At 36.0% G+C, this 22,610-nt stretch overlaps 2 protein-coding genes across 2 annotated transcripts; one reads left to right on the forward strand and one right to left on the reverse strand.

Annotated features, from left to right (window-relative positions):
• Positions 1-147: 147 nt before the first annotated feature.
• Positions 148-1,843, forward strand: LOC109808909 (uncharacterized). Its single transcript, XM_020372093.3, has one exon. The coding sequence runs from the start codon at positions 520-522 to the stop codon at positions 1,492-1,494; it is 975 nt and encodes a 324-aa protein (XP_020227682.1). The 5' UTR covers positions 148-519; the 3' UTR covers positions 1,495-1,843.
• Positions 1,844-3,098: 1,255 nt separating this feature from the next.
• LOC109807031 (formin-like protein 20) lies at positions 3,099-21,821 on the reverse strand. Its single transcript, XM_083075523.1, is given in 19 exon segments — positions 3,099-3,991; positions 6,122-6,188; positions 6,270-6,338; positions 11,062-11,178; positions 12,052-12,123; positions 12,200-12,294; positions 12,510-12,591; positions 12,668-12,718; positions 12,803-12,883; positions 14,901-14,942; positions 15,095-15,193; positions 15,530-15,601; positions 16,214-16,334; positions 16,442-16,951; positions 16,953-19,345; positions 19,423-19,644; positions 19,725-20,428; positions 21,150-21,428; positions 21,581-21,821. Coding segments are annotated over 18 exon segments (5,028 nt in total). The 5' UTR covers positions 21,223-21,428; positions 21,581-21,821; the 3' UTR covers positions 3,099-3,833.
• Positions 21,822-22,610: the final 789 nt, after the last annotated feature.

Consider the following 22,610-nt stretch of genomic DNA (forward strand, 5'->3'; position numbering starts at 1 on the left):
AAATAATGTGCGTTTTAAGCAATCTAAAAAGAGAAGAAGCTCCTCTCATCATCAAGACAAAAAAGATCTGTAGTACCAAATTCCACATTGGCTAATTGCTAAATGCTAATAAATTAAACCGTGACACCAAGGAAAAGGTGCTATGCTTAAACCAGCTAATATAATATAATCTGGTGGAATTCGTAGAACACAAAGCAAAAGCCACAATGTGTCCAAAGCCTCTGGTGAAAACAAAGTCCAAACACTTGCACCTTATGGCACTCGTTAGTTTGTTCTTGTTGGCCTATCTTTTCATTCAAAACACCAACCCTTAAACTCTCTAACCTACCATTGCCAAAAGAAAGAGCAAACTCATTTAAGAAAAACTAGGACAGAAAAAGAAACACCAACACCTGGCTCTTGCATACTTTTGATGAGTATTATAGAAGAGTCCATATTGGTGATAACTAAGAAGCCAACCTATTCGTCATCCTCCACTTCCTCTCCCTCAAGTGGCAACCTTCCCAAAGATCATTTCCAATGGAAGTTTCATGCAAGATTCTCAGAAGATCAACTCACAGTTTCCTCCAAAACTATCATTACTTCACCTCAACACCAGCTTTTCTTGCTTTTCCTTTCTCAGCTTCAATACTCCTCTCTCAAGCATTTGTCCCTTCACCTTCATCCCTTTTGCCTCAAATCTACAACCGCCTAAGGACTCTCTTTGATGCTGCAGGCTTCCCTTCTTCAAAATTGTTTACAATTCTCAACTTGAAGGTTTCTCAAACAATCACTTCTTCAATCTTCACCCTTCCTTTCACCCTCACCTTTCTCCTAATTGCAAAAGCATCCATAATTCATGCTCTCAACCACCACAAACCATCTTTGCCACCTTCCTTCAATTCAATGAAGTCCCTTTACAAGCCTCTCCTCCACACCTACATCTTCAACTGTTTCTTGATTCTCTCAGCAAATGCAACTGCTTTTGGATTCATGTTTTTGGCCTTCAGCTTCATTGAAAAACTTGGCTACTACTATTCCCCTAGTAGCCTCATCCTCTTCACGTCAGTATCTGGGGCAATTCTCTTCTCTGTGATTCTTGCCAATGCTCTTGTCACATGCAACATGGCACTGGCTCTATCTGGCATGGAGGGACATGGTGGATACTTGGCAATTCTGAAAGCTTGTTTTCTCTTAAGGGGAAGAACATCAATGGCCTTGTTCCTGGCACTTCCTGTCAATGTGGCTTTGGCTGCCATTGAGGCCTTGTTCCAATTCCGGGTTGTGAGGCCTTATCATATCGCTGGAATAGCAAGGCCTTGTGTGGCTTTGGAGGGGATTTTCATTGCTTATCTCTACTCAATCTTCATCATCCTTGACACAATTGTGAGCTGCATGTTCTACAAAAGCCTTAAGATAGGATCATGGATCGGTCAAGCGGACAAACATTTGTTCAGAATTGAATACCCTGATGAAGACAAGTACGGTTACATGGGCACTAAGGAACTACCATAATAAGTAACATAAGGAGGCAAATTGTTAATTTGGTATAGTCTTGTCTTCATATTTCATGAAGGAGAAGAAGGTACTAGTTATTTTAAACGAGTATAGAAGGAATTTACAAAATTCATTCATGTTGCTCCAAGGAAATGGAGCAACTTTGAAAACATAAAGATTTTCAATTGAGCAATCTCAGCTCAGATATGTGCAAAGCCAAAGAAATTACCAAGTTAGAGATTAGAGCATCATTTGATATAAATGAAATTCTGTTTTATTCTTAGACTCCGTCTTTTGATTTTATCACTTTTACTTTGTAGGAAATCTTTTACCGTGTGAATAATACAAATGCTTCCCTTTAATTGCCTTCTTTGGATGCAATTGTCACTGTGGTTTTCTTGCCTTCTATATGCATCAGCATTATAGTACAAACCTCTTAACAGGTGAAGGTGCAAGTTAGGATGGCAAAGTAAATTCCTTCCCCACCACCAACACCATCCCTTCCATAAACATAACATGATTCAGCAAACTAGCATAAGGAGATCCTGTTCTATAATTTTTTTCACATGCTAAAATTAGTTTCTCTTTAAATTAAAAATTAGTTTTTAAAGAAACTCATATGAGAGAGTTTTTACAGATGAATTTTGCATGAGTTAACTCTAGCTTTTCAAAAAAATTATTTAATTTTTTTCTTCTTATTTTCTGCTTATAAAAATGTTTATAGAAAAGTTTATCTAAGCAAATTTTAAAAATACATCGCAAAACTGCTCAAGGTACTCCTCGGGACTGCACCGTTAACAGGTCCATCATCTTTGAATTTTATTTGTTTTTATACTCCTAAAATTTTTGCACATATGAATCCAATGTCGTAAATTGCATGAGCTCTGGTCTGGGAAAACATAATGTGACAAGAACAAAATTTACACTTCCCTAGCATATCTAATTTGCCTGCTCTTCTCTAGAATCTTACCAATCACATAATTTGATACTCTTCAACTAGTCCACGATTCCTATCATGTGATGAATCATATGTAGTTTCGAATCACATGGATGAATTAAAGCGATTCCATTTATACAGAAGAACACAACTCAACGACGCATTGTTCTTAATTTTTACTTTTACCATTTCTAAATAAAGAAATTGAAATGTTTGATAAACACAAATGATCAAATAAAAAAGAATTCAAAGATCATTACTAAACATATTATTCAAATGCATTACTTTTATTTTTCTAAAATAAGGATTTCACACTGTCACGCCCTCGCTTTATGCATTGTATTTTAGTCATTTCATTGCTCCATTTTTAAGTCTCTCAATAAAATTTACACTCAATTATCAGTTTAAAAGTTTTTACACTCAATCAAAAATTGTATTTCATATAACTTATAAAATAAATTATTATATAAGTGAACAAACTTACTGTATTAGTAATTAGATGTCAGTAAAATTTTAATTTTTTTACAATATCATTACATGCATTATTTATTCATTGAAATAGAGGCTTCACATAAGATTTATGGTCATTTTCTATTTTAGAACAATTGCATTGAACATTATCATTTATATAATATATTTCAAGCTATTTTCATTTTGTTTCAAACTTATGATTTATGATTCACAATTAAAAAATTAGCCTCGTGATTCACAATTAAAAATAATATTGGTTACAATACAGTGACCTGATTTCTATTTTCTCTGAACCTGACAGCTATACAACACTTTCTCAAGGGTACCTACCAAAATCTCTATCAAAAAGGAAACTAATTTCTATGTTACATGAGAAAGAATTGGATCCTATAGGAGAGGGGTAGTGCTTTGTACAAGGTGTCATGGTACTACGGTTGGGGTTCGACTTCAGTGCTTCACAAATCAAAAAAGCATCTGCTGTGCTGTCAGAAAAATTATACCAAATGAATGATGCAAGCCAATGCCACTTCTTTCTACAAATTTTCTTCTTGAACCAACATAGAAGGGACTGGATCCATCACTTTCATAACATACACTGGACGCATGGAATCATTTAAGCATCCATTCTTCATCTAAATCTGTGAATTTCCACAGTATTCCGACAAAAAAGATCAGTTGGCCACATAAATCCGATTCAGCAGCATGCCAACAAAGAATCAACTCCTATCTCCTAAGCCTGTTTGTTGTATGTTCAAAACTCCACAGGAGGCAGGACTTCACTATTCCACGCCAATATATCAGCTTGAAAGGCTAATGCCACATCATCATCATCATCATCTTGGAAAGGGAAGCTTCTTAACCGGTCTCAGAAGCATTCCCCTTACCCGGGTACATTCCTGCTCTTTGGCAAGAGCATGACGTTGATGCAAAGGAGCAGAAAACCCAGCCGTCAACTGTTTTTTGTACCCTTCTTTGTCAAGTTAATGCCCTTAGCCTTCTCCATTTCAGCCTCTTTCTCAGCTTTCTTCTTCTCTAACTCTGCCTGCTTGCAATTCTCTTCATGTGCTTTCCGAAACAACCTTATAAAATTTAGCAGAGTTGTGGTAACTGCAATTGTTAAACCCGCAAGAATAATAAGTTAGTTTGAGCATAATAGAAAAGACGAGAATTTATTGCCACTCTTTCCAAACATAACAGAAACACACATGGATGACGAAACTTCATTCCATTGAGATTTTCCCTCTATTTATCTAATTTTCTTTTGCCACAGTTCTTACACATGGATCAAAGCTGGACGGGCATTTCTACAAATTCAGCAACCCATTACCACACCTAGCATTCTAATATCTAAGGAAGGATTTGAATTAGTTTGGTAAATAAATATTGCATTACAAACTCATGGAATTTGGCCTTAAAGCCTAAACTCAATCCCAGAGAACCAACTTATAAGATGATATGAGATCTTGATGCACTCTTACGTCCAGGAGGACCAGGACTGATTCACCTGGAGGGATGACAAATGCAGATGGCCCAATAATAACAACCCCTCACACTTATAAGACTACATAGGGTGAGAACCCCTCACATCTACGACATAGGGTGACATAATAATGGATCTAGAATGGGCTTAAGACTTACTAAACCCCACAACTCACTCGTAAGGTGAGAACTGTCCAAGCCTTATAAGACTACATTACATTGGTCATGTTTATCGATGTGGGATCTCAACAGAAACATTAAAAATAAATAAATAAATAAATAAACACAAGCATGCTTCCTTCACCTTAGACAAAAAAATCACACTTATAAATCAACCAAATTTCCACAAAATACACTTCTACCAATCATAAATGCAACTGGTCATGAAAGTGCACTTTCACAAGAAACATTAGTTGAATGAAAGTTAATAAAGTATAATCTGATAAATAAGGGTGTGTTTAGAAGAACTTATTTATATCTTATTTGAGACTTGTTTGGATAAACTTCTCCAAAAACACATCTAGGAAGAAAAAATAAAAAGGAAAAATGAAACATGTTTCTCCATAAGCTAAAACTAGCTTATGCATAAGTCAATTTGTAAAAACTATCATATAACTTCTCTAAAAAATTACAAATAAGCTTAGTGCTTGATTGGTACTACGTTTGTGATCCACATTTTCTAACATTTTCACATCATAATGCACCAAAAGCAACTAATAGTTGCTTCTCCAATTCACGTCCAAGTTGACAGAGAGTGAAAGCAAACACACTTTTATACATATGCCAATTTTAGCTTATAGGAAAACTTATTTTATTTTTCCTTTCTATTTTTTCCTTCCTATTTTTTCCTCTCAAAAGTGTTTCTAGAAAAATTTATCCAATAAACACTTGGGCTCATCTTATGATATAAACACTTGTATAAGTATTTGGGACTGCTTATGAAAATAATTTGTGATATATCCATAAACTGTTTTAGCTTATATCTCAATAAGATCTTTCAAAATAGCTTAGGAAAGTAATTTACAACTTATATGAAAACAGTTTATACAATTTTCCCCTTGATTACATAAACAACTTATTCATAAGTGCTTACATGATAAACACTTATTTAATAAACAACTTATTCATAAGACAATGCTTGCATATCATACTGAGTACTAGGGTGTTCAAAACCGAACCAACCTAAATAAAAAACCACAAACCAATCCAAAAAAAACTGAAAACCAATGGAAAATTGTAAATTAACGATTTTGTATTTAAATTACCAAAACCACGCGGTTTGATTCAGTTTTCAGATTGAAATGTAAAATCGTTCTAAACCAAACCAAACTGTACTTATTTGAAAAAAAATTTTCTTCAAATGCACTATGAAGACATACAAAATTGACACATAACATAAAAGGTGTTTTGTAAAATTGGAAGTTACTAAAAAAGTGTTTTCTCCAAATATACGTTATAATATTTAAAAGGTATCATATAAAATTGTAAGCTACTAAACTGAATTTTAGAATTGGTATAAAAAAAAACTGAATTTTAGAATGAAAAATTATGAATTATTTAAAAACCACAAAAACCAAACAAAACCAAACTACAAAATATTGGTTTGGTTTGGTTCGGATTTCATAATTCATTCAAACCAAACTGCACTTAATTTTCTTGTTTGGTTCAAATAAATTTTAAGGCAAAAACTGAACTAAATCGCACCGCGAACACTTCTATTGAGTACCAACAATATAAACATGTTAATCATCAACTTACCTTGCTCAAATGGGCAACGAGCAGGATCCTCACCAAAATATAGTGCAAGTGCATCAGCATTTCTACCCTGTCCATAGACAAATTATACAATCTTTATATCTCTTAATATTGGTGCATCATGAACAAGGAAGATAGTTAAGCATATTACCACTACAGAATAAAGGTTTGTCAGAGATGCTACCTCTGACTCAGCTACACCTACAAATTCTTTCAATGACTGAAAAGAACATTGAAAAAGAAAAGAGTCAAATGTACTGAAAATGTAAACCAGATAAACCATACAAAGTAGAATTATATTCATCCATGTAATATGAAAGAAAACTTAGTCACTGATAAAAAGAAAATTAAAGCTCTACTTAATTTCAGTTTGACATGAATGCTTATGCATGACTAAAGAAAAGTGTGGAGATTTATATTTGGTTCATCATCACCATCAATCAATAACAAGAGGCTAATAGAATTTAGGAGAATCTGACAAGTAAACAATGCTGACAAGGGAAAAGTTTAGACACAAAAATGTGAAAATAGGTTAAAAAAACATTTGGAATAGTTGAGTAATATAATTTTCATGTCTTCAGAAAAGTTCAAGTAAACAGTTGTTCAAGTCAATGCACTAAAAATAAAGGGCATGTTATCCAAGTCAACTTTCTATAGTCTTCAAAAACATTACAGTCAAGATACAATGAGCATACAAAGATTCCAAAATACACCAAGGCTTCCTTCCCAGCCTCTCTCCATATCAGAAATTGTAACTTGATCAAAATTAGCCGTGAGCAGAACACCATAGAGAAGCAAAGAACTCAATCCTATCCATGAGCTTAGGGAACGAAACATCCCTAAACATATAATCATAAAGTTCCAACTGAATAAACTAAATAATTCATAAACACCTAACAACTGCATCCAAAACTTGGAAGAACATAAAACTGTTTTGGCAAGTCATTTTAAGAAGACAGCTATTTTATTCCCTTTTCAAATGCAAGTTAAGGATTTTTGAACTTCTACTGGGATTTTGTAGTTCAATTCTAACCCTAGGTGATATGTACTTAAGTAGTAACCCTAAAATAGTTTCCTCTAGTACCCCCTCATAATAATTTGGCCATTGTAATTTGCAATAACTATTTCTTTGTTGGAGATCCCACATCGACTAGAAATAAGGTCATAATAGTATATATAAATAAGGAATAATTCTCTCATCTTTTAAGCCAGTTTTGTAAAGTTGAGTTAGGTTTATAACCTACTTGCTAAGATGGTATCAGAGTCTATCTTAGCAATTCTTGTTAGTGGGCTTATCAAAACACCCGTTATCGGGCCATTATCAAATCACTTGCAGATATTCAATCTTGCAAACTTCACGCTCTAAATGTTCGGTCCATGACATGAGAGGGGTATGTTGGAGGCTATAATAATGTATATAAGTGAGGAGCAATCCTCATCTTACAAGTTGATTTAGTAAGATTGAGTTAAGTTCCAAACCACTTTCTTAAAATACTTAAGCCTGTTAGATTTATGAGATTTTCCTTTTTTTTGAATTTTGAATTTTAAATAAATTTTAGATAGGATATTTGTTATTGCTACAGTTTTATATTTTGTTTTCAGTTAGTCAATGTAATTTTAACAATTAGGGTTATTAGTAAAAGAGATTTGTTAGGAATTTTTAATAGATTGAAAGCCTATACATAGGCATCCTCTTCTATGAATTTTAATGGTAATTTTAATGGCAATTTACCATCTTCAATTTTAATTTCACTTTGTCTGCAAGACCTATTTTTTTAATTTTTTTTTCACAAAATATTTCCAATAGTAGTATCAAGAGTTTGCTTCCTATAGATTGTGAGGAAAAATTTTATTAAGCGCAAAACACAGAGGTTAATTGCAAACACTAAATTGAGTGATTTTTTATTCAAGCAATTGTGGTGGAAATATGTCTATTTCCACCAATTCACCTACAATTCTAAAGTTTAATGGTGAAAATTATCATATTTGGGCTGTCAAGATGAAATTTGTTTTAAAGTCTCAAGGTTTATGAACCACTATAATCTCTAAAACTGATCCATTGCTATAGAGAGAAAATTCAACCATTGCACAAATCAAAGCTTATGAGGAGGAAAAGATAAAGTCATCATTTGCTTGCATGCAGGACATGCAAATCATATTTTTACTAAAAAGGTGTGGGACAAGATCCAAGGTGAATTTGAAGGTAGTAGCAGAGTCAAATCTATTAGACTTCTCACATTGAAGAGGGAATTTGAATTGAAGAAGAAGCATAATGACTTTGTCAACTGAGACTTGGTGAAACATCATTTATAGATCAGAAGGTTGTCGAAAAAATCATTGTTTCAATACTCGAAAGATTTGAAGTCGAGATCTCTGCAATTGAAGAGTCTTGTGATTTGCAAACTCAAACAATTATTGAATTGACTAGCAAGCTTCACACACAAGAGCAAAGAGTCTCAATGAGAAGAGATGAAGTTGTTGAAGGTGTCTTTCGAGCAAAACACAATACAAGGAATTTTGAAAACTCACAAACTTTCAATAACAACAACGGGAAAGTTGAAGGTTCTTCAAAAAAAAAATTATTTGCCTTGTTTTCATTGCCAAAGAACCAACCATACTAAATAATATTGTTGGGTTAAGGATAAACCTCTTTTTCACAGTAATTTTTGCAATAAAAACGGTCACAGTGAAAAATATTACAAATTAAAGAAGAACCGGCCTAAGCAACAACTAGAAAATCAGGAAAATGTGATTAAAGAAAAAAATGATGATGAAGATAATTTATTTATGGAATCTCAAGAACTCAATTCACATGGATTGAATACTTCGCTCTCATTAATAGTGGTTGCACTAGTCACGGGACTAAATGTTTATCATTTTTTACCTCCATTCACAAATCAATTGAACCAAAACTCAAGGTGGGAAATGGTAAAATTGTGCAAGCCAAAGGAAAAGGAATGATTTCTATACCAACCAAGAAAGATACAATTGTCAAAGATATTTTTCACATTCCGAAATTAGATTAAAATCTTCTTAGTGTTCCACAAATGCTAAGGAATGGATATGGAGTCTCTTTTTAAGAGAATTATTGTTTTATCATGAATGAGCATGGGTTAGAAATTGCAAAGATTGAGATGATCAAAAACAGTTTTTATTTGAAATTTGATTTGTTGAAGATCATGATTTTATTGATAAAATTGATGAAAGTAATGTTTGGCATGGAAGATTTGGTCACACTTTTATACAAGATGTATTTGATATGAAAAACCTAGCAAATGGTATTTAAAGACGGGAGGAGTTAAATTGAATGACTAAGATAGCAATGATTTAGGTCAAAAAATTGGTGTGAAACAACTTGTTGACATGGTGCTTCCGAAATCATGTTTTGGAGTTCATGAAACTAAAGTTTGAGATATTCATGACAAATTTTAAGGAGGAGTGTTAGATTTATGAGATTTTCCTTTATTTGAATTTTGAATTTGGAATAAATTTTAGATAGGATATTTGTTATTATTACAGTTTTATATTTTATATTTTGCTTTCAGTTAATTAATGCAATATCAATAAGTAGGATTGTTAGTAGATGAGATTTATTAGGGATTTTAAATTGATAGTAATTCTATACATAGGCATCCACTTTTATGAATTTTAATAACAATATACCATCTTCAATTTTAATTTCAATTTGTTTGCAAGATCCAATTTTTCTATATTTTTCACAAAATATTTCCAACAAAACCATTGACACAATCCCTTTCAATGGATTGAAATTGGAAGCTATAGAAAAAGTACATACTACATGTACTCGAGCTGAATTCAATCAATAACTGTGGCAATAATACCCTCAATATTTACGACAAAAGTCAGTTCCGATCTCTAGCCAATTCCATGACAAATTAAAAAAGAAAAAAAGAAAAATTGCCAGCTTCTGAAAACTGTTGTTTAAAATTTAAATCACAATAAACTCCCTTACAAGTTCTATCAGAAGGTATTTTACTTCTCAGAAACAAACAAGTAGCCAATAGGTGCATTGAGGGTGCCTGATTGAAACTGGATCAGAATAATACAAAGACAAGATTCTATTAAAACCGAAACAAATTATTCCCAGGACTTCTGAGAGGCCTGGACTCCCAGAACAATATGAATTCCCTCTCAAATCCCAAGATAAAATTTCCCTCTCAACCCCTTTTATTATTTGTACACAACATGCCTTGTTTCTCTAATTATCTCAGCCCCTAACTAACCAAATATGGGGGCTACCTATTAGTGCTTCAGAACAATAATATCACCTCTTACTTAAAGGGGACGGACATTATAAACTGTCAATAAAAGATTGTATAGGGTAATTTTCGATTAATTGTATATGTATATCTCATGCTATAAATCAAAGGTCGAGATAAGAAATATAACAACTGTTACATACAATGAAGAAAACAAGTTGAGAAAAAATTCTGCCAGAGTCCGCAAATCTACATACCTAACATGAACTACTAATTCACAACAATAAACTTTAATGTTAGGTAACTACCAATAGTAGTTAGTTACAATAGGTTGGTTATTTACCTATTTGTTAGTTATACTAGTAAGTCAGTTATATGAGATAGTTTGATTAAAGCATGATGCCTATAAATAAGAGGGGTTGAGAGGGAGGGATATCTTGTCATTTGTGAGAGGAATGGGGTCTTTGGGCATAGGGAGGTGCAGAACCTCCATGTTCTGCAAGTTAGGCAGCGTCCTTTCTATAATTCTGATTTCTGATCCAATTTCTATCATATAAATTGATGATGATAGTTGTCATAACTACACAATTAACTACATTCATGAAGCAGGAAAAACCAGTATTCAGAATTCAATTTAGATATTGAACTTCCTTCGTCATTTTACTATTATTATTTTCCTGATATAATGAAGAATCAAGAGACTAACATAAAAATGTTTAACACCTTACGGAAAACTTCAGACACAGGTCCATCATTTTCAGATGCTGCATATTCTTGTTTAACCTTTTCTAATCCCTTGACAATTGCCTGCATCTCTTCTGCTAATGACTTCAATTGTATCTGAAAGAAATGGCATGTCCAGTCAATACACATTGTAATATTATTACCTAATAATGGCAGTTAAACAGTCCCATCTCAACAGAATTTTCTTTCAGAGAAAAATGTAAATATCATTTTAACTTTGACCCTTGAGTAGATGAGTGGTGAAATCAACCCACTTTTTCAACATGAAGCAAATAGCCAATTGTAGCCATAATGAAATGAAAGAAAGCAAGAAACGTGGTTCAAAAGAACAGGGATTAAGCTGAAACTTGATTCAACATGTGTGCTCATCCTAGGTGAAATTTCAGTTGATTTTGTGATTATTGGTAAATTGCATTTTTGACTAAGGTTTCTTAATGTGCATGTTTATTAAAAGGAAGTATTTTGCTGATAAATTTTAAGCAAATTAATTCCAAACTTGATACCAAAAGGAATACCTGCCTTAGAGCCAAATTTGAATAAAGTTACATGCATTTTGGTCTTTTTTTGTTTGGTCAACTGCAGCTTGCCACCCTAAATTAAGTAAGCCCATTTTTTTGCACTGTCTCTAAAAATTACATTATATCAAGTCTCCACTTTATTTAACAGATTTTTGTAAAGTCCAACGTAATTTTTTAGCAGGTAAAGGACTCTAGAGGACCTAATGATTGTGCCAAAGGAATGAGCTTTTGTCTCCAATGGTGAGCTTCAATGATGATTCAAAGAGGCAATTTTTTTTTTGGAGTCACTTCCCAGCTAAAACCAAGTCTCTCTGAGTTTTGGTTATAAAAATATGAAGGAATGTGCTCACTTCTACAAAAAGGGAGAAAAGTGTAATTCAACCAACAAATCAGGGTAGTAAAGTGTAGTTGACCTTTTCTAGGCTATAAAGAACCAAAAATAGATCATCACCTTGGTGGAAGCTTCCAGACTAACAAGGTCCTGGTGAAAATCAAGGAGTCCAGGCGACTTATCAGCTAGGACCTAGAGCCAAATAGGGGAGTAGAAAAAAGGTTAGCAGCCAAACAATATCTTCATTTGTTGCAGTTGACACTTGTACCTTGCAAAGATAATGCATCAGTGTCATTTTACTGTTAGAAGCACGAGTGTCAGTGAGCTTTAAAAGACTATCCAACTTGAATCCAACTGCAGATCCTGCAACAATAAAAACATTGATACTACTACTTATCCATAAACTGCATGTTCTACGCTAGATAAGATTTAACAGAATCACATAAAAGTGTGACTCCTAACAAATAGGATCATCCAGTGATTATCTAAATGTTAAAATAGAGTTGGCACCATATGTAATTACCATGTCCAGAAACAAATAATTTGAATGAAATTGCCACAAACTATAAAAGACTTACCCCTTGCTGTTCCCTGATTCAATGTATTACCCAAATAAAGAATTTTCTTCATGATATCCTTCAGTTTAGCAGATTTCCGGACCTGTTACCCAGAAAAAAGTGCCCAAGGTCAAAGAAATTCAAGCAATACAACATTCAACAGTTGGATATGTAAGTACCTCTTCACAGGCAGAGTTCACAGTGTTTAAACTCTTCTTAAAATCTGTAAGCTGCATAAAGAGCAAAGTATGATATCTGAAGGAAGAAATCAAATCCACTGAACACTCAAAAAAATATTACAGGCACCACCAAACCTGAGAACCAAACTGAATCTTGAAAGAAAATACTCTTAATTTTGACTCCACCCTTGGCACCTTCATCAGCTCCAAGAAAAACTGTAACAGCACAAAATAAATAAGAATATGATTACATATACATATTTATGTAATATGAACTTAATATGAAAAAAAAAATCCAAAAGTATTGATTTGTAACTAAATATCTAAGGGGAAAGACGAAGATATATAAATGTTTAATCACTTTTTTCTTCCACAAGCAACAAGGCACCATCAACCAACTTTCATTTCATTACACACATAATACATGAATTTTAAATTTACTTTCAATTTTTTCCTTTTTCTTTTGGATGACCAAATACTTTATTAAGAGAAGGTACAAAGGTGAAAGGATAAGCCCCGAAGAACTAAAGAAATCAAAATCAAAATAAAAGGGAAAAAAACAAACAAGAAACATGCCAACCTCTATAGGTCTAGCAAACCCCCCCCCCCCCCCAAATGAACACAAAAGACAACTGCCAACCTATAAAGATTCTAGCCTTTCATTTCAACCATATACACCAAAGAACCAAAATTGAGATTGCCAAATCCTCAAATTAACCTAGAGAAACTGGTTAAGATCTTGGGGAAACCTGATCTTCACCAAAAACAAAAAAAGAACACAAATGATACCAGAGAAATAAAATCACTGACTACTGAGCAATGCAAGAACAAATGAGAACCAATTTCAGAACATTATCTGCACATAATACAATAACCTAGAGACAAAGCAGTCAAGAGTCTTCAAATTTAGAGTAAATCATTGGTATTAATCTTATTTAGTACGGAAGTCCAAACAAAGGATTTGACCTTAAATGGAGCAATAGATTTCCAGAGACTTTTCCAAAAGGAAAAATAATTACTGGAAGAAGAAATGGAAATAGGATTTTAAAAAAAAAAAAGTCTTAGTAGACTAAATTTTTTATCTGGATTATAAGAGAGATGGGTTGAATTATAGCAACACCAAAAGAGACTGTAATTCAGAGGAATCCCTATCATGCAAATTTCTGATGTTCTAGTAAACAATAGAATGTGACGAAGAATAAAACTGAATTATTGGAGAATTACATAAAATAGAAAGAAAAAAATCTTAAGAAATGCATAAGAAAGAGGTACAGGTGTACAATAGCCACCAAAAGATCCTCGCAAAATTTAATACAAGAACCATCAGTCCATCATGCAGACCCAAGGAAATAAGAGAACTAAAAGCATTATAATCTTGAGATGTAAATTTCTAGGGGCTAGCATGCAAAGCATTAAACACAGAATTGGCATCCCACTCCCACCCATTAGAGTGCAAACAATACTTTTTTCAGTGTAAAAGAAGCATAACCTTGAGACATAAATTTCCAGGGGCTTAGCATGCGAAACATAACCAAAGAATTAGCATCCTACCCATTAGGGCGCACACCATACTTTTTTAGGATAACTTGATGCCATAAAAATAGTCTATAAAGAAAAAGACCAAAGCCATTTAGGAGACCAAGCAATGTTTGTGGCAATCAAATTTCTAAGACCTAACCTCGTTTTTAAGGTCTACAGCAAATTTCCCTACTAACAAGGGGATCGATGATAAGGACTCAGACCACCCACTGAGACCCATTACTTGGAAAGTTTATTGTAGGAAAAATTTAATAATGGTGATTTCTGAACTTAGTTTCAATAACTTCCATATGCCAGTTTATGGAAAAGTAATGTATTTTCGTTTTTATGGGTGTGATAGTGTTAGGAAACAGTTATGTGTAATGTTAGACAGTTTTCTGGACAGGGAGAGCCTCTGTAGGAGTTTCTGAACCCTGGGACCAGAAGAAATTGCTGTAATTTCTGTAATCTGGTGTTATTTAAGCCTATTTTCATCTTTTACAATTGGTGTTCTATCAATCGATATCTGATAAACCCATTAGCCCTAGACCAAGAAAATCCCTCAATCTATTAATGACATATAAACCTGATGACACCAAGGCAAGAGTCAGTTATGGTTAAGCCATAAAAGGCATCCCATATAATTCCATCACTAACACTTTTCTGTTAATAAGCATCATATATAATGCTATGACTAAAATAAATCATAGCATACCTGTTCACACCTCCCCAAATTCTCCTTGTCACCTGTGTAATTCTAAACAGCCATAAACAAGAGTAATCAAAATTTGAAATTAAACAAATCAGAGTAAAAGGATATATATAAGTGCAACAGAAGATGCCACAAGATAGAAAGCTTAATAGTTAAAACAAGATGTAAGAAGTATGGATAAATTTGTTAAACTTCACCTTCAAAAGTTCCATCTCCTCTTTGGTAGGACAAAATTTAATGAGATTGTCCACTTGGTCAACATCCAATGCTGACTCATCCATAGCCAGTACTGCAGCCTGAGGATATCCATTTCAACATGTTAGAAAAGATAATACTTACTACTGATAGTTCCAGGTTGAGATTTCAGAAGTCGTAGAGATGGTGTATAAAAGATTGTAGCAGATATGGAGTATAAAATATTGTTTATCTCCTCTCAGCAGCCTTCAGTATTAATATTCACAATTCCATATATTTTAAGAACCAGTCTCAATGAAAACAAAAATTATGATTTTCACCATAATGCTTCTTGCAAAAGAAAAGTTCTTTTCATTCTTCTCATTATTAATTACTTTAACTTAAATAACTACTCTTGCATGGTAATAAAAATGCCCATATAAAAAGTATCAGCTTACCATCATATCAGGAAGTGGCATCTTAACCTTAGTGAGCATGATTTCAGTATTATTAGCCCTCCTTAGATCAACCTACAATCAATAATACAAACACACAAGTTATTGATCAGTTCTTAATGAGGTATCAAATAAAAACAAAGTCAACGAGTTTCTAACAAATATTGGCTTTAAGTACTAACAGGAAAAAGGCTGCACCAATATCACCTTATAATTCATTAAATACAGCAGTGGAATTTTAATTTATGGAACATGAAGAGGCATTGAACTGAAAGGACAAGAACAGAATAATATGTTTTGTTGATGTGATTAGTACAGTCAACAATACTTAATACTTTTGTATCAAGGTGTACTGGATATTTTTATTGCCATAATAAAATTAAAGAAAAGTACATTTTTTTCCTCCACAGGTCAACAAGAAGTATCTGATCATGCAATCAGGACAAAAATGAAGATGACTTCATTCAATGACCAATAGCAAATCATGAAGTTTACAAATCAATGGCATCAAATTCCAATTTAAATATAAATGCAGTGATGAACTTTAGCAGCCTTTATAAAATAAAATTACAAATCATGGCATATTATATTTCTAGATGGAATGACTTAATGAGAACCATCAAATCATGTCTTACACAATGCTAATATCAAAAATCAAATTTTAAAAATATTCATAAAGAATAATACCAAGTGGACTTTGTCAGTTTTAGATCCAGCAGACTTCTTCTTATCTCCAGCTTTATCAGCAGGTTTTGGAACATTTGCAGAGAAAAGCTTCTCTAGCTCTGAAACATCAAACTCTGGTGCACTAAGAACATAACACCAGTCATTAAAAAATATAGCATATAGATAACATGAAGAACATACTTGAAATGATTCAGACAAACAAGCGCAACAGTAGACAAGACAAATTACATTTGTGGTTCTCCATGTCTTTGTAATTCTTCCCATAAACTTCCTTGTAGTGCCCTTGTAACCTTGCTCCAATGCAAAGGCTTTAACGAGGATCGTTTGGGTGCACTGGCCGCTCCAGGGCGTGCTAATCCACGTCCCCTCCCTCTTGGATCAATTCCAGCATTTGCACCTTTTGCACCGAAGGGTGGAGGTGGTGGAGGTCCACCCCCAGGAGGACAAGGAGCGCCAGGAACACCAGGAGGAGGTGGAGGGGGACCTCGACCACCAGGAGGAGGTGGAGGAGGTGGTCCTCGACCACCAGGAGGAGGCGGTGGAGGTGGTCCTTGACCACCAGGAGGTGGTGGTGGAGGTGGTGCTCCAGGCATTGGAGGAGGTGGTGGTGCTCCAGGCCTTGGAGGAGGAGGTGGTGGTGCTCCGGGCATTGGAGGAGAAGGTGGTGGTGCTCCAGGCAATGGAGGAGGTGGTGGTGGTGCTCCACGAAATGGAGGAGGTGGGGGAGGTGGGGCTCCACTAGATGGAGGAAAAGGTGGTGGAGGTGGAGGTGGGGCTCCACTTGATGGAGGAAAAGGTGGTGGAGGTGGAGGTGGGGCTCCAATTGATGGAGGAAAAGGTGGTGGGGGGGGAGGTGGTGCTCCACTTGATGGAGGAAGAGGTGGTGGGGGGGGAGGTGGCACTCCACTTGATGGACGAAGAGGTGGTGGGGGGGGGAGGTAGCGCTCCACAAGATGGAGGAAGAGGTGGTGGAGGGGGAGGTGGTACCCCACTTGATGGAGGAAGAGGTGGTGGGGGGGGAGGTGACACTACAGTTGATGGAGAAAGTGGTGGTGGTGGGGGAGGTGTAGGTGGAGCTCTATACAATGGAGGAGGCGGTGGTGAAGCTTGACTAAAAGGAGGTGGAGGTGGTGGAGGTGGTGGCAATGGAGCTCTATTCAAAGGAGGTGGCAGTGTTGAAACTCTATTAAAAGGAGGGGGAGGGGGAGGGGGAGGGGGCGGTGGTAGGGAAGGTACAAGTGGTGTGGGAGAATCAATATGTGAATTAGCTAAGGGTGGTGGAGGGGGAGGGGGAGGGGGAGGCAGTGTTGGAAGTGGGGGTGGAGGTGGAGGTGGAGCTTTATGTGATGCAAATGGGGGTGGTGGGGGAGGAGGGGGTGGAGCCCTATGTGTTGAAGCCATAGGAAATGAGGGAGGAGGACTAGGAGGAATTGATGGAATTTCAGGCTTTGGAAGAGGTGTTGCTAGTGGTGTTAGAGGAGGAATGGATGAAACTTCATACCTTGGAGGAGGCATTGGAGGTGGTGGTGGAGGAGGAGGAGGCTGTGAAGGGGCCACTACAGTACCCACTTTAGAAACTTCCAATCCAATTTCATTGCTTGCAAAAGGAAGAGGGGTTGTAGGAAGTGTTAAAGATCCACTAGTCTCTTCATCTATTTGTGAGGTCACAGATTTCCAAGGGGATGGAAAAGGTGCTAAGCCCCCTTTATTTTGCCCAAAAACTGGGGGTGGAGGTGGGGGCGGTGGTGGGGGTGGAGGGGAAGGAAGAGAAGTTGCAGGGTGTCTTGTAAATGATGTTAAAGTTGAAGGTGGTGGTGGTGGTGGCGGTGGCGGCAGTGGCGGTGACATTAGCTCCATGATGGACCCTTTTCTACCCAAAAAAGATGATGATGATACTAGTGGAGATGGAGAGTCTTGAGCTGATACATCATCCTTTGTTGATAAGGATTCAAAAATATCTGAAGAGTTTCTACTATGAGGGGGAGGTGGGGGTGGAGGAGGGGGAGGAGGAGGTGGGGGAGGCTGTAGCACTTGCTCTGAGCTCTGTTGTTGTGCCTGAGTATCTGACTGGAAATATGTCTCTTTAATTGATGGCAATGGTGATGGTGGACTTTTTGCATCTATTTCTGCTGATATATAGCCAGAAGATTTTGAAGCAGCCACCTTACGACTTTTTAGGTCATTTGTCTTGTCAATAGAAACGACAACCCCAGAGATTACAGGAGCAGATAAAGATCTTGTTTTGGCATCTTCCATTTTCTCCTTTGAGGTGGACAAATTTGTCAGTGCAGCTGGTGCACTATTATTTCTTGAAGGTGGATAGTAGACATGCATTGAATTTGTATAAGAACCCTTGTTAGAAGGAATCCACCTAGTCATTGCATTGGGCTTAGCTTGTTTTGCCTGAAAACCATGGGTTTCTTGCTGTTTAATCTTTTGCTTCACTGCAAATGTATCTCCAACTGGCTTCGAGTTAGATGAAAGTTGTTTCTTGGGAGTAGATGGAAGTAGTTTACCAGAATTTTGTTCAGACAAATCAGGCATCTGCTGCCCAGACTTGGAGTCTAATTCCTTCTCTGTTGCCTCCTTATCATCGTCATGTTCATTTTGCATAATTGCTAATTCTTGGTGCACATCCGCTGTGACATCCTTTGTTTCCAGAGGAGGTTTTGTTATATCAGAAATAACTGCAGTGAAAGTTGAATTAATTTCTCCATCATCCACAGCAATGTCCTTCACTGCGTGAAGATCTGAATCCATGCTCCCATCAAATTTATAGTGCACATCGTCAACAGAGATGTCTTTCACTGCATTACCAGAATCCATGTTGTCAACCTGCTTGGGACTCCTGTCATCTGGAGTACAATCCTCAAAAGTAGGAGGGTCCAACTCTTCCTTCCAGACCTCTTTATGGTTTTCATCATCCACCACATTTTCATGAAAAGCATGAGAATCATACTCTGTCGTCTTACCTTCCTGTGCATCAATTACATTGCTGAAAATCTCTTCTACTTCATAGAATTCATCAGGTGAAGCACTTTCTGTCTCGGCACTCTCGATCTCATTTGCTTCTTCACTCACAGTGACTGTGGTTAGATCAGGTATAACAGCATCAGCGTCCAAAAAAAGCACCTGATACAGATATGAGTATGCGTTCAACTCCTACTGCTCCAGAAAATGGCTTTTTCAGAAGAATAACAATAACTTACCTCTGCTTTAAAGTCCTTGGGAAATAGTTCCTTTGCATCCCACAAAATATCAATTTCATCACGGTTCAGCGTCAAAATATTTGGCCGCACAAATGCAGTATGAAACATAACTTTAAACATCATATCCTCACGAACAAAATCTTCGGTTAAATGTATGCACTCAAGAACCACATCCCCTTGAACACGACAATGGATGTCAATTTTCACGAGCATACACTCTGCCTGTGATTAAAATTTAATAAGGGGACACTCTATCTAATTAAGTCACAATTCAGTATCAATAGTGAAAATGTATATGTAACCTGTAGGTAGTGGCGAACATGCTTTTTGGATTTTGAAGTTGAAAAAAGAAGCTTTGAACTTCTATTGGCAGGAATAGAAGGGTCCTGACCATAAACACGTACAACAGGCCTGCAACCTTTTCCATCATCAAATAACGGAAGGTCTCTAAGAATCAGACAATCCAAATATAAGGGTGTTTCCGATGGTGGCCACTCAGTACCCAAATGTCTCCTGGAAATATACTGAAGATATCTAAAATGAGAAGGCTGTGGATTCAAAGGAGATAAAAGGTGTAGTAGTTCTCTTGGAGCTTGCTTGTAGACCATTTCAAGAGTCTTCTGCTCCCCACTGTACTGTTTCCGAAATAACAGAAGACCTGCTAGCATAAATGCCAGCACGGGCCAACCTCCCCTTTCACAGTGCATCAAAAGCACATTCTGTTGCCCCTCCAAAGACAACCAGCTTTCACTTGATCGAAGGAAGTGATGGATCATCTCTAGAGGCAGAAGGGGACAACCCTCGTATTGCCGAGGGTACTCCATAACTGTCATGTCATACTGAGAAAGTATGTCTGAGATGTAGCTGCGTCTCTCCCCTTCTCTAAAGTTGAATACCATGAAAGAAGCATCTGGAAAGTGGTCCTGTAGCTGAGCCACAATCCCCGCCATATAAACTCTGTATTCATCTTCTTCCAAGACATCCGTGGAGAAGCAGCAATCAAAAACTGCAAAAACAGGTGAGGAATAGTCAAATACTACCAGCATGGTAACATGGGGGCAGAGAAACTAGAGAACTTACTCACAACTTCAAAACCCACGTATTTATTTCAAACAGAAGTTAGAAAAACCAAAGACAGTAAGCAAAGAAGAAACAAAATTCTTATGCAGAAGCTCAAGATCAAAAGGCTGGACATTTAAGAATTAACAGATAAACTACTGCATTCTGCCGATATCCATCTTTGCAACAACAGACAAAAGCCACGGTTGAAAGCCAAAAAAATAATGCCTTAAAGGACAACACTCAATAGTCTCAGTTGAAAGAATATTCCAGAGCTCATGAACCAGCAATCCTAATTGACAAACGACCACCGTGACCTACATACTGCTTTATTTTTTCTTCCCAGGAGTGATTAATTTCCTACAAGAAAGCGATAAAGGAAACTGAAAAGTCCTAGTTGAAAAAAGAGGTCCACATTGTCCTAGCACATTACAATAGGCATTGTTTCAAATAATTAAAGCTTACTAAATTAGCTTCTAAATATTAAACGGAGTCCTAGAAGCTACAAAATCAGCTGCCCCTTAACTTGTACAGAGCTGAAAAAAAGTAACGGATGAAATGCTTCCGGTGCATTCAAGAGCTGAGTTATGCAGAGAAAACAGAACAATTAATGAGGAAACAAAATTTAGAAAGAGTAAAAAGGAGAGGAAAATGGAAACGAAGCAAACCATAAACTCTCTCGGAAATCTCCAGAAGCCGATCCGGCGGCTTCCGGTAGAATAGCCTTCTGAACAGCGCCATCTGATGGCGCTGTTTCTACCCCGATCGGATCCAAACCGGTAATTGGGTTGTTCCACCGCCAAGATCAAAACTTTTTGCCCCAAACAAATGAAGCCGCAGATCTTGCAAATACCCAATTCGATCAGAGGCGAATAGAACCCGGAAATGCTCAATTCAGAGGGAGAAGAGAGCAAAAGCAAAAGTGGGTGACGTGATCCAATGGATAGCTGAATTGAAGAAACACAATAGTCAAAGAATTGAATTCGGGAAATAAAAATGATGAATTGAAGAAAATATGAAGGAGAAAGAGAGGTAGAAGGAAGAATTGAAGTGAAGTAGAAGTACGTGTACGAAATGGAATGCAAAAAAGGCAATAAACCTTTGGTTTTTTTGGTTTGGTAAAGGGAGGTGAATTTGGGAGAAAATGTGATTGGAAATGAGGAATGAGAAAAGAGGTAACTAACGGAGAAGGGAAGAAGGAAGCGTAGTGGACTGAAAAGGAGAATACTCCTTGGAAGTTAGACCCGTCTCTCTTTCTCTCTCTCTCTCTTTCTCTCTCTCTCTCTCTCTTTCTCTCTTTCTTTTTTCTCTGGCTGTGTCTCTCTGCAACTGCATACAGACAACATAATTTTGGGCAAGCTGGGGTTGATGGTACCCTTGTCTACGTGGTTGGTGACGTGGCATATACATTCCACATCTTTAACTACAAATGCATTTAAAATGTAACGGTTAAACTTGTTTACCCAACCCTTTTTACGTTATTGTCTAAAACATTTCATGTAACATATTTTTTAAATTTATATTTAACATGATTTCATTTTAGTTACTATTACAAAACAAATTAAACTCTTTCTATTTTTATATATATATATTATCTGAATTAAGAAAATCAAATATCAATCATAAATATAACATACATCACATATCATATCATCTATTATAGGATTTTCAATCATAAATAAAACCTGGATATATGACAATATATAAAAGGGATCATCAACAATAAAAGTTATCCAAAAACATAAACAAATTATTAATCATCACAATATAACTTCCTTTGCGGGATTACAATATTCCAATATACATCCTACTAACTAGTCTATACATTACAAAAGCCAAGAGATTGGTTTCTTGGACTCAGCCATCCATTAATAGGCCTCGCGTAGCTCTAAGTCACCTTCATCAAGTTAATCATGGTTTGTTTGCTTTCATTTCAAAACACAATTTTCAAAATCAAACACACAATAGAACAGTAAGTTTAATATAAAAAAGAATAAACATACACAATATTGTATGCAACATGGATATAAGCATCCACAAGCATAAAGTCACATTACTCCCACGTTACAAACCATTTTCACATTAAGAGAACACATAATACACATCCACGACACAACACCATGTAATTG

The sequence above is a fragment of the Cajanus cajan genome, chromosome 5 (assembly GCF_000230855.2).
Source record: "Cajanus cajan strain Asha chromosome 5, NIPB_CcT2T_4, whole genome shotgun sequence".
Lineage (NCBI taxonomy): Eukaryota > Viridiplantae > Streptophyta > Magnoliopsida > Fabales > Fabaceae > Cajanus > Cajanus cajan.

What these genes read in the sequence shown, in the direction of transcription:
- LOC109808909 (XM_020372093.3), top strand. Translation starts at nt 520, where the DNA reads ATGGAAGTTTCATGCAAGATTCTCAGAAGATCAACTCACAGTTTCCTC.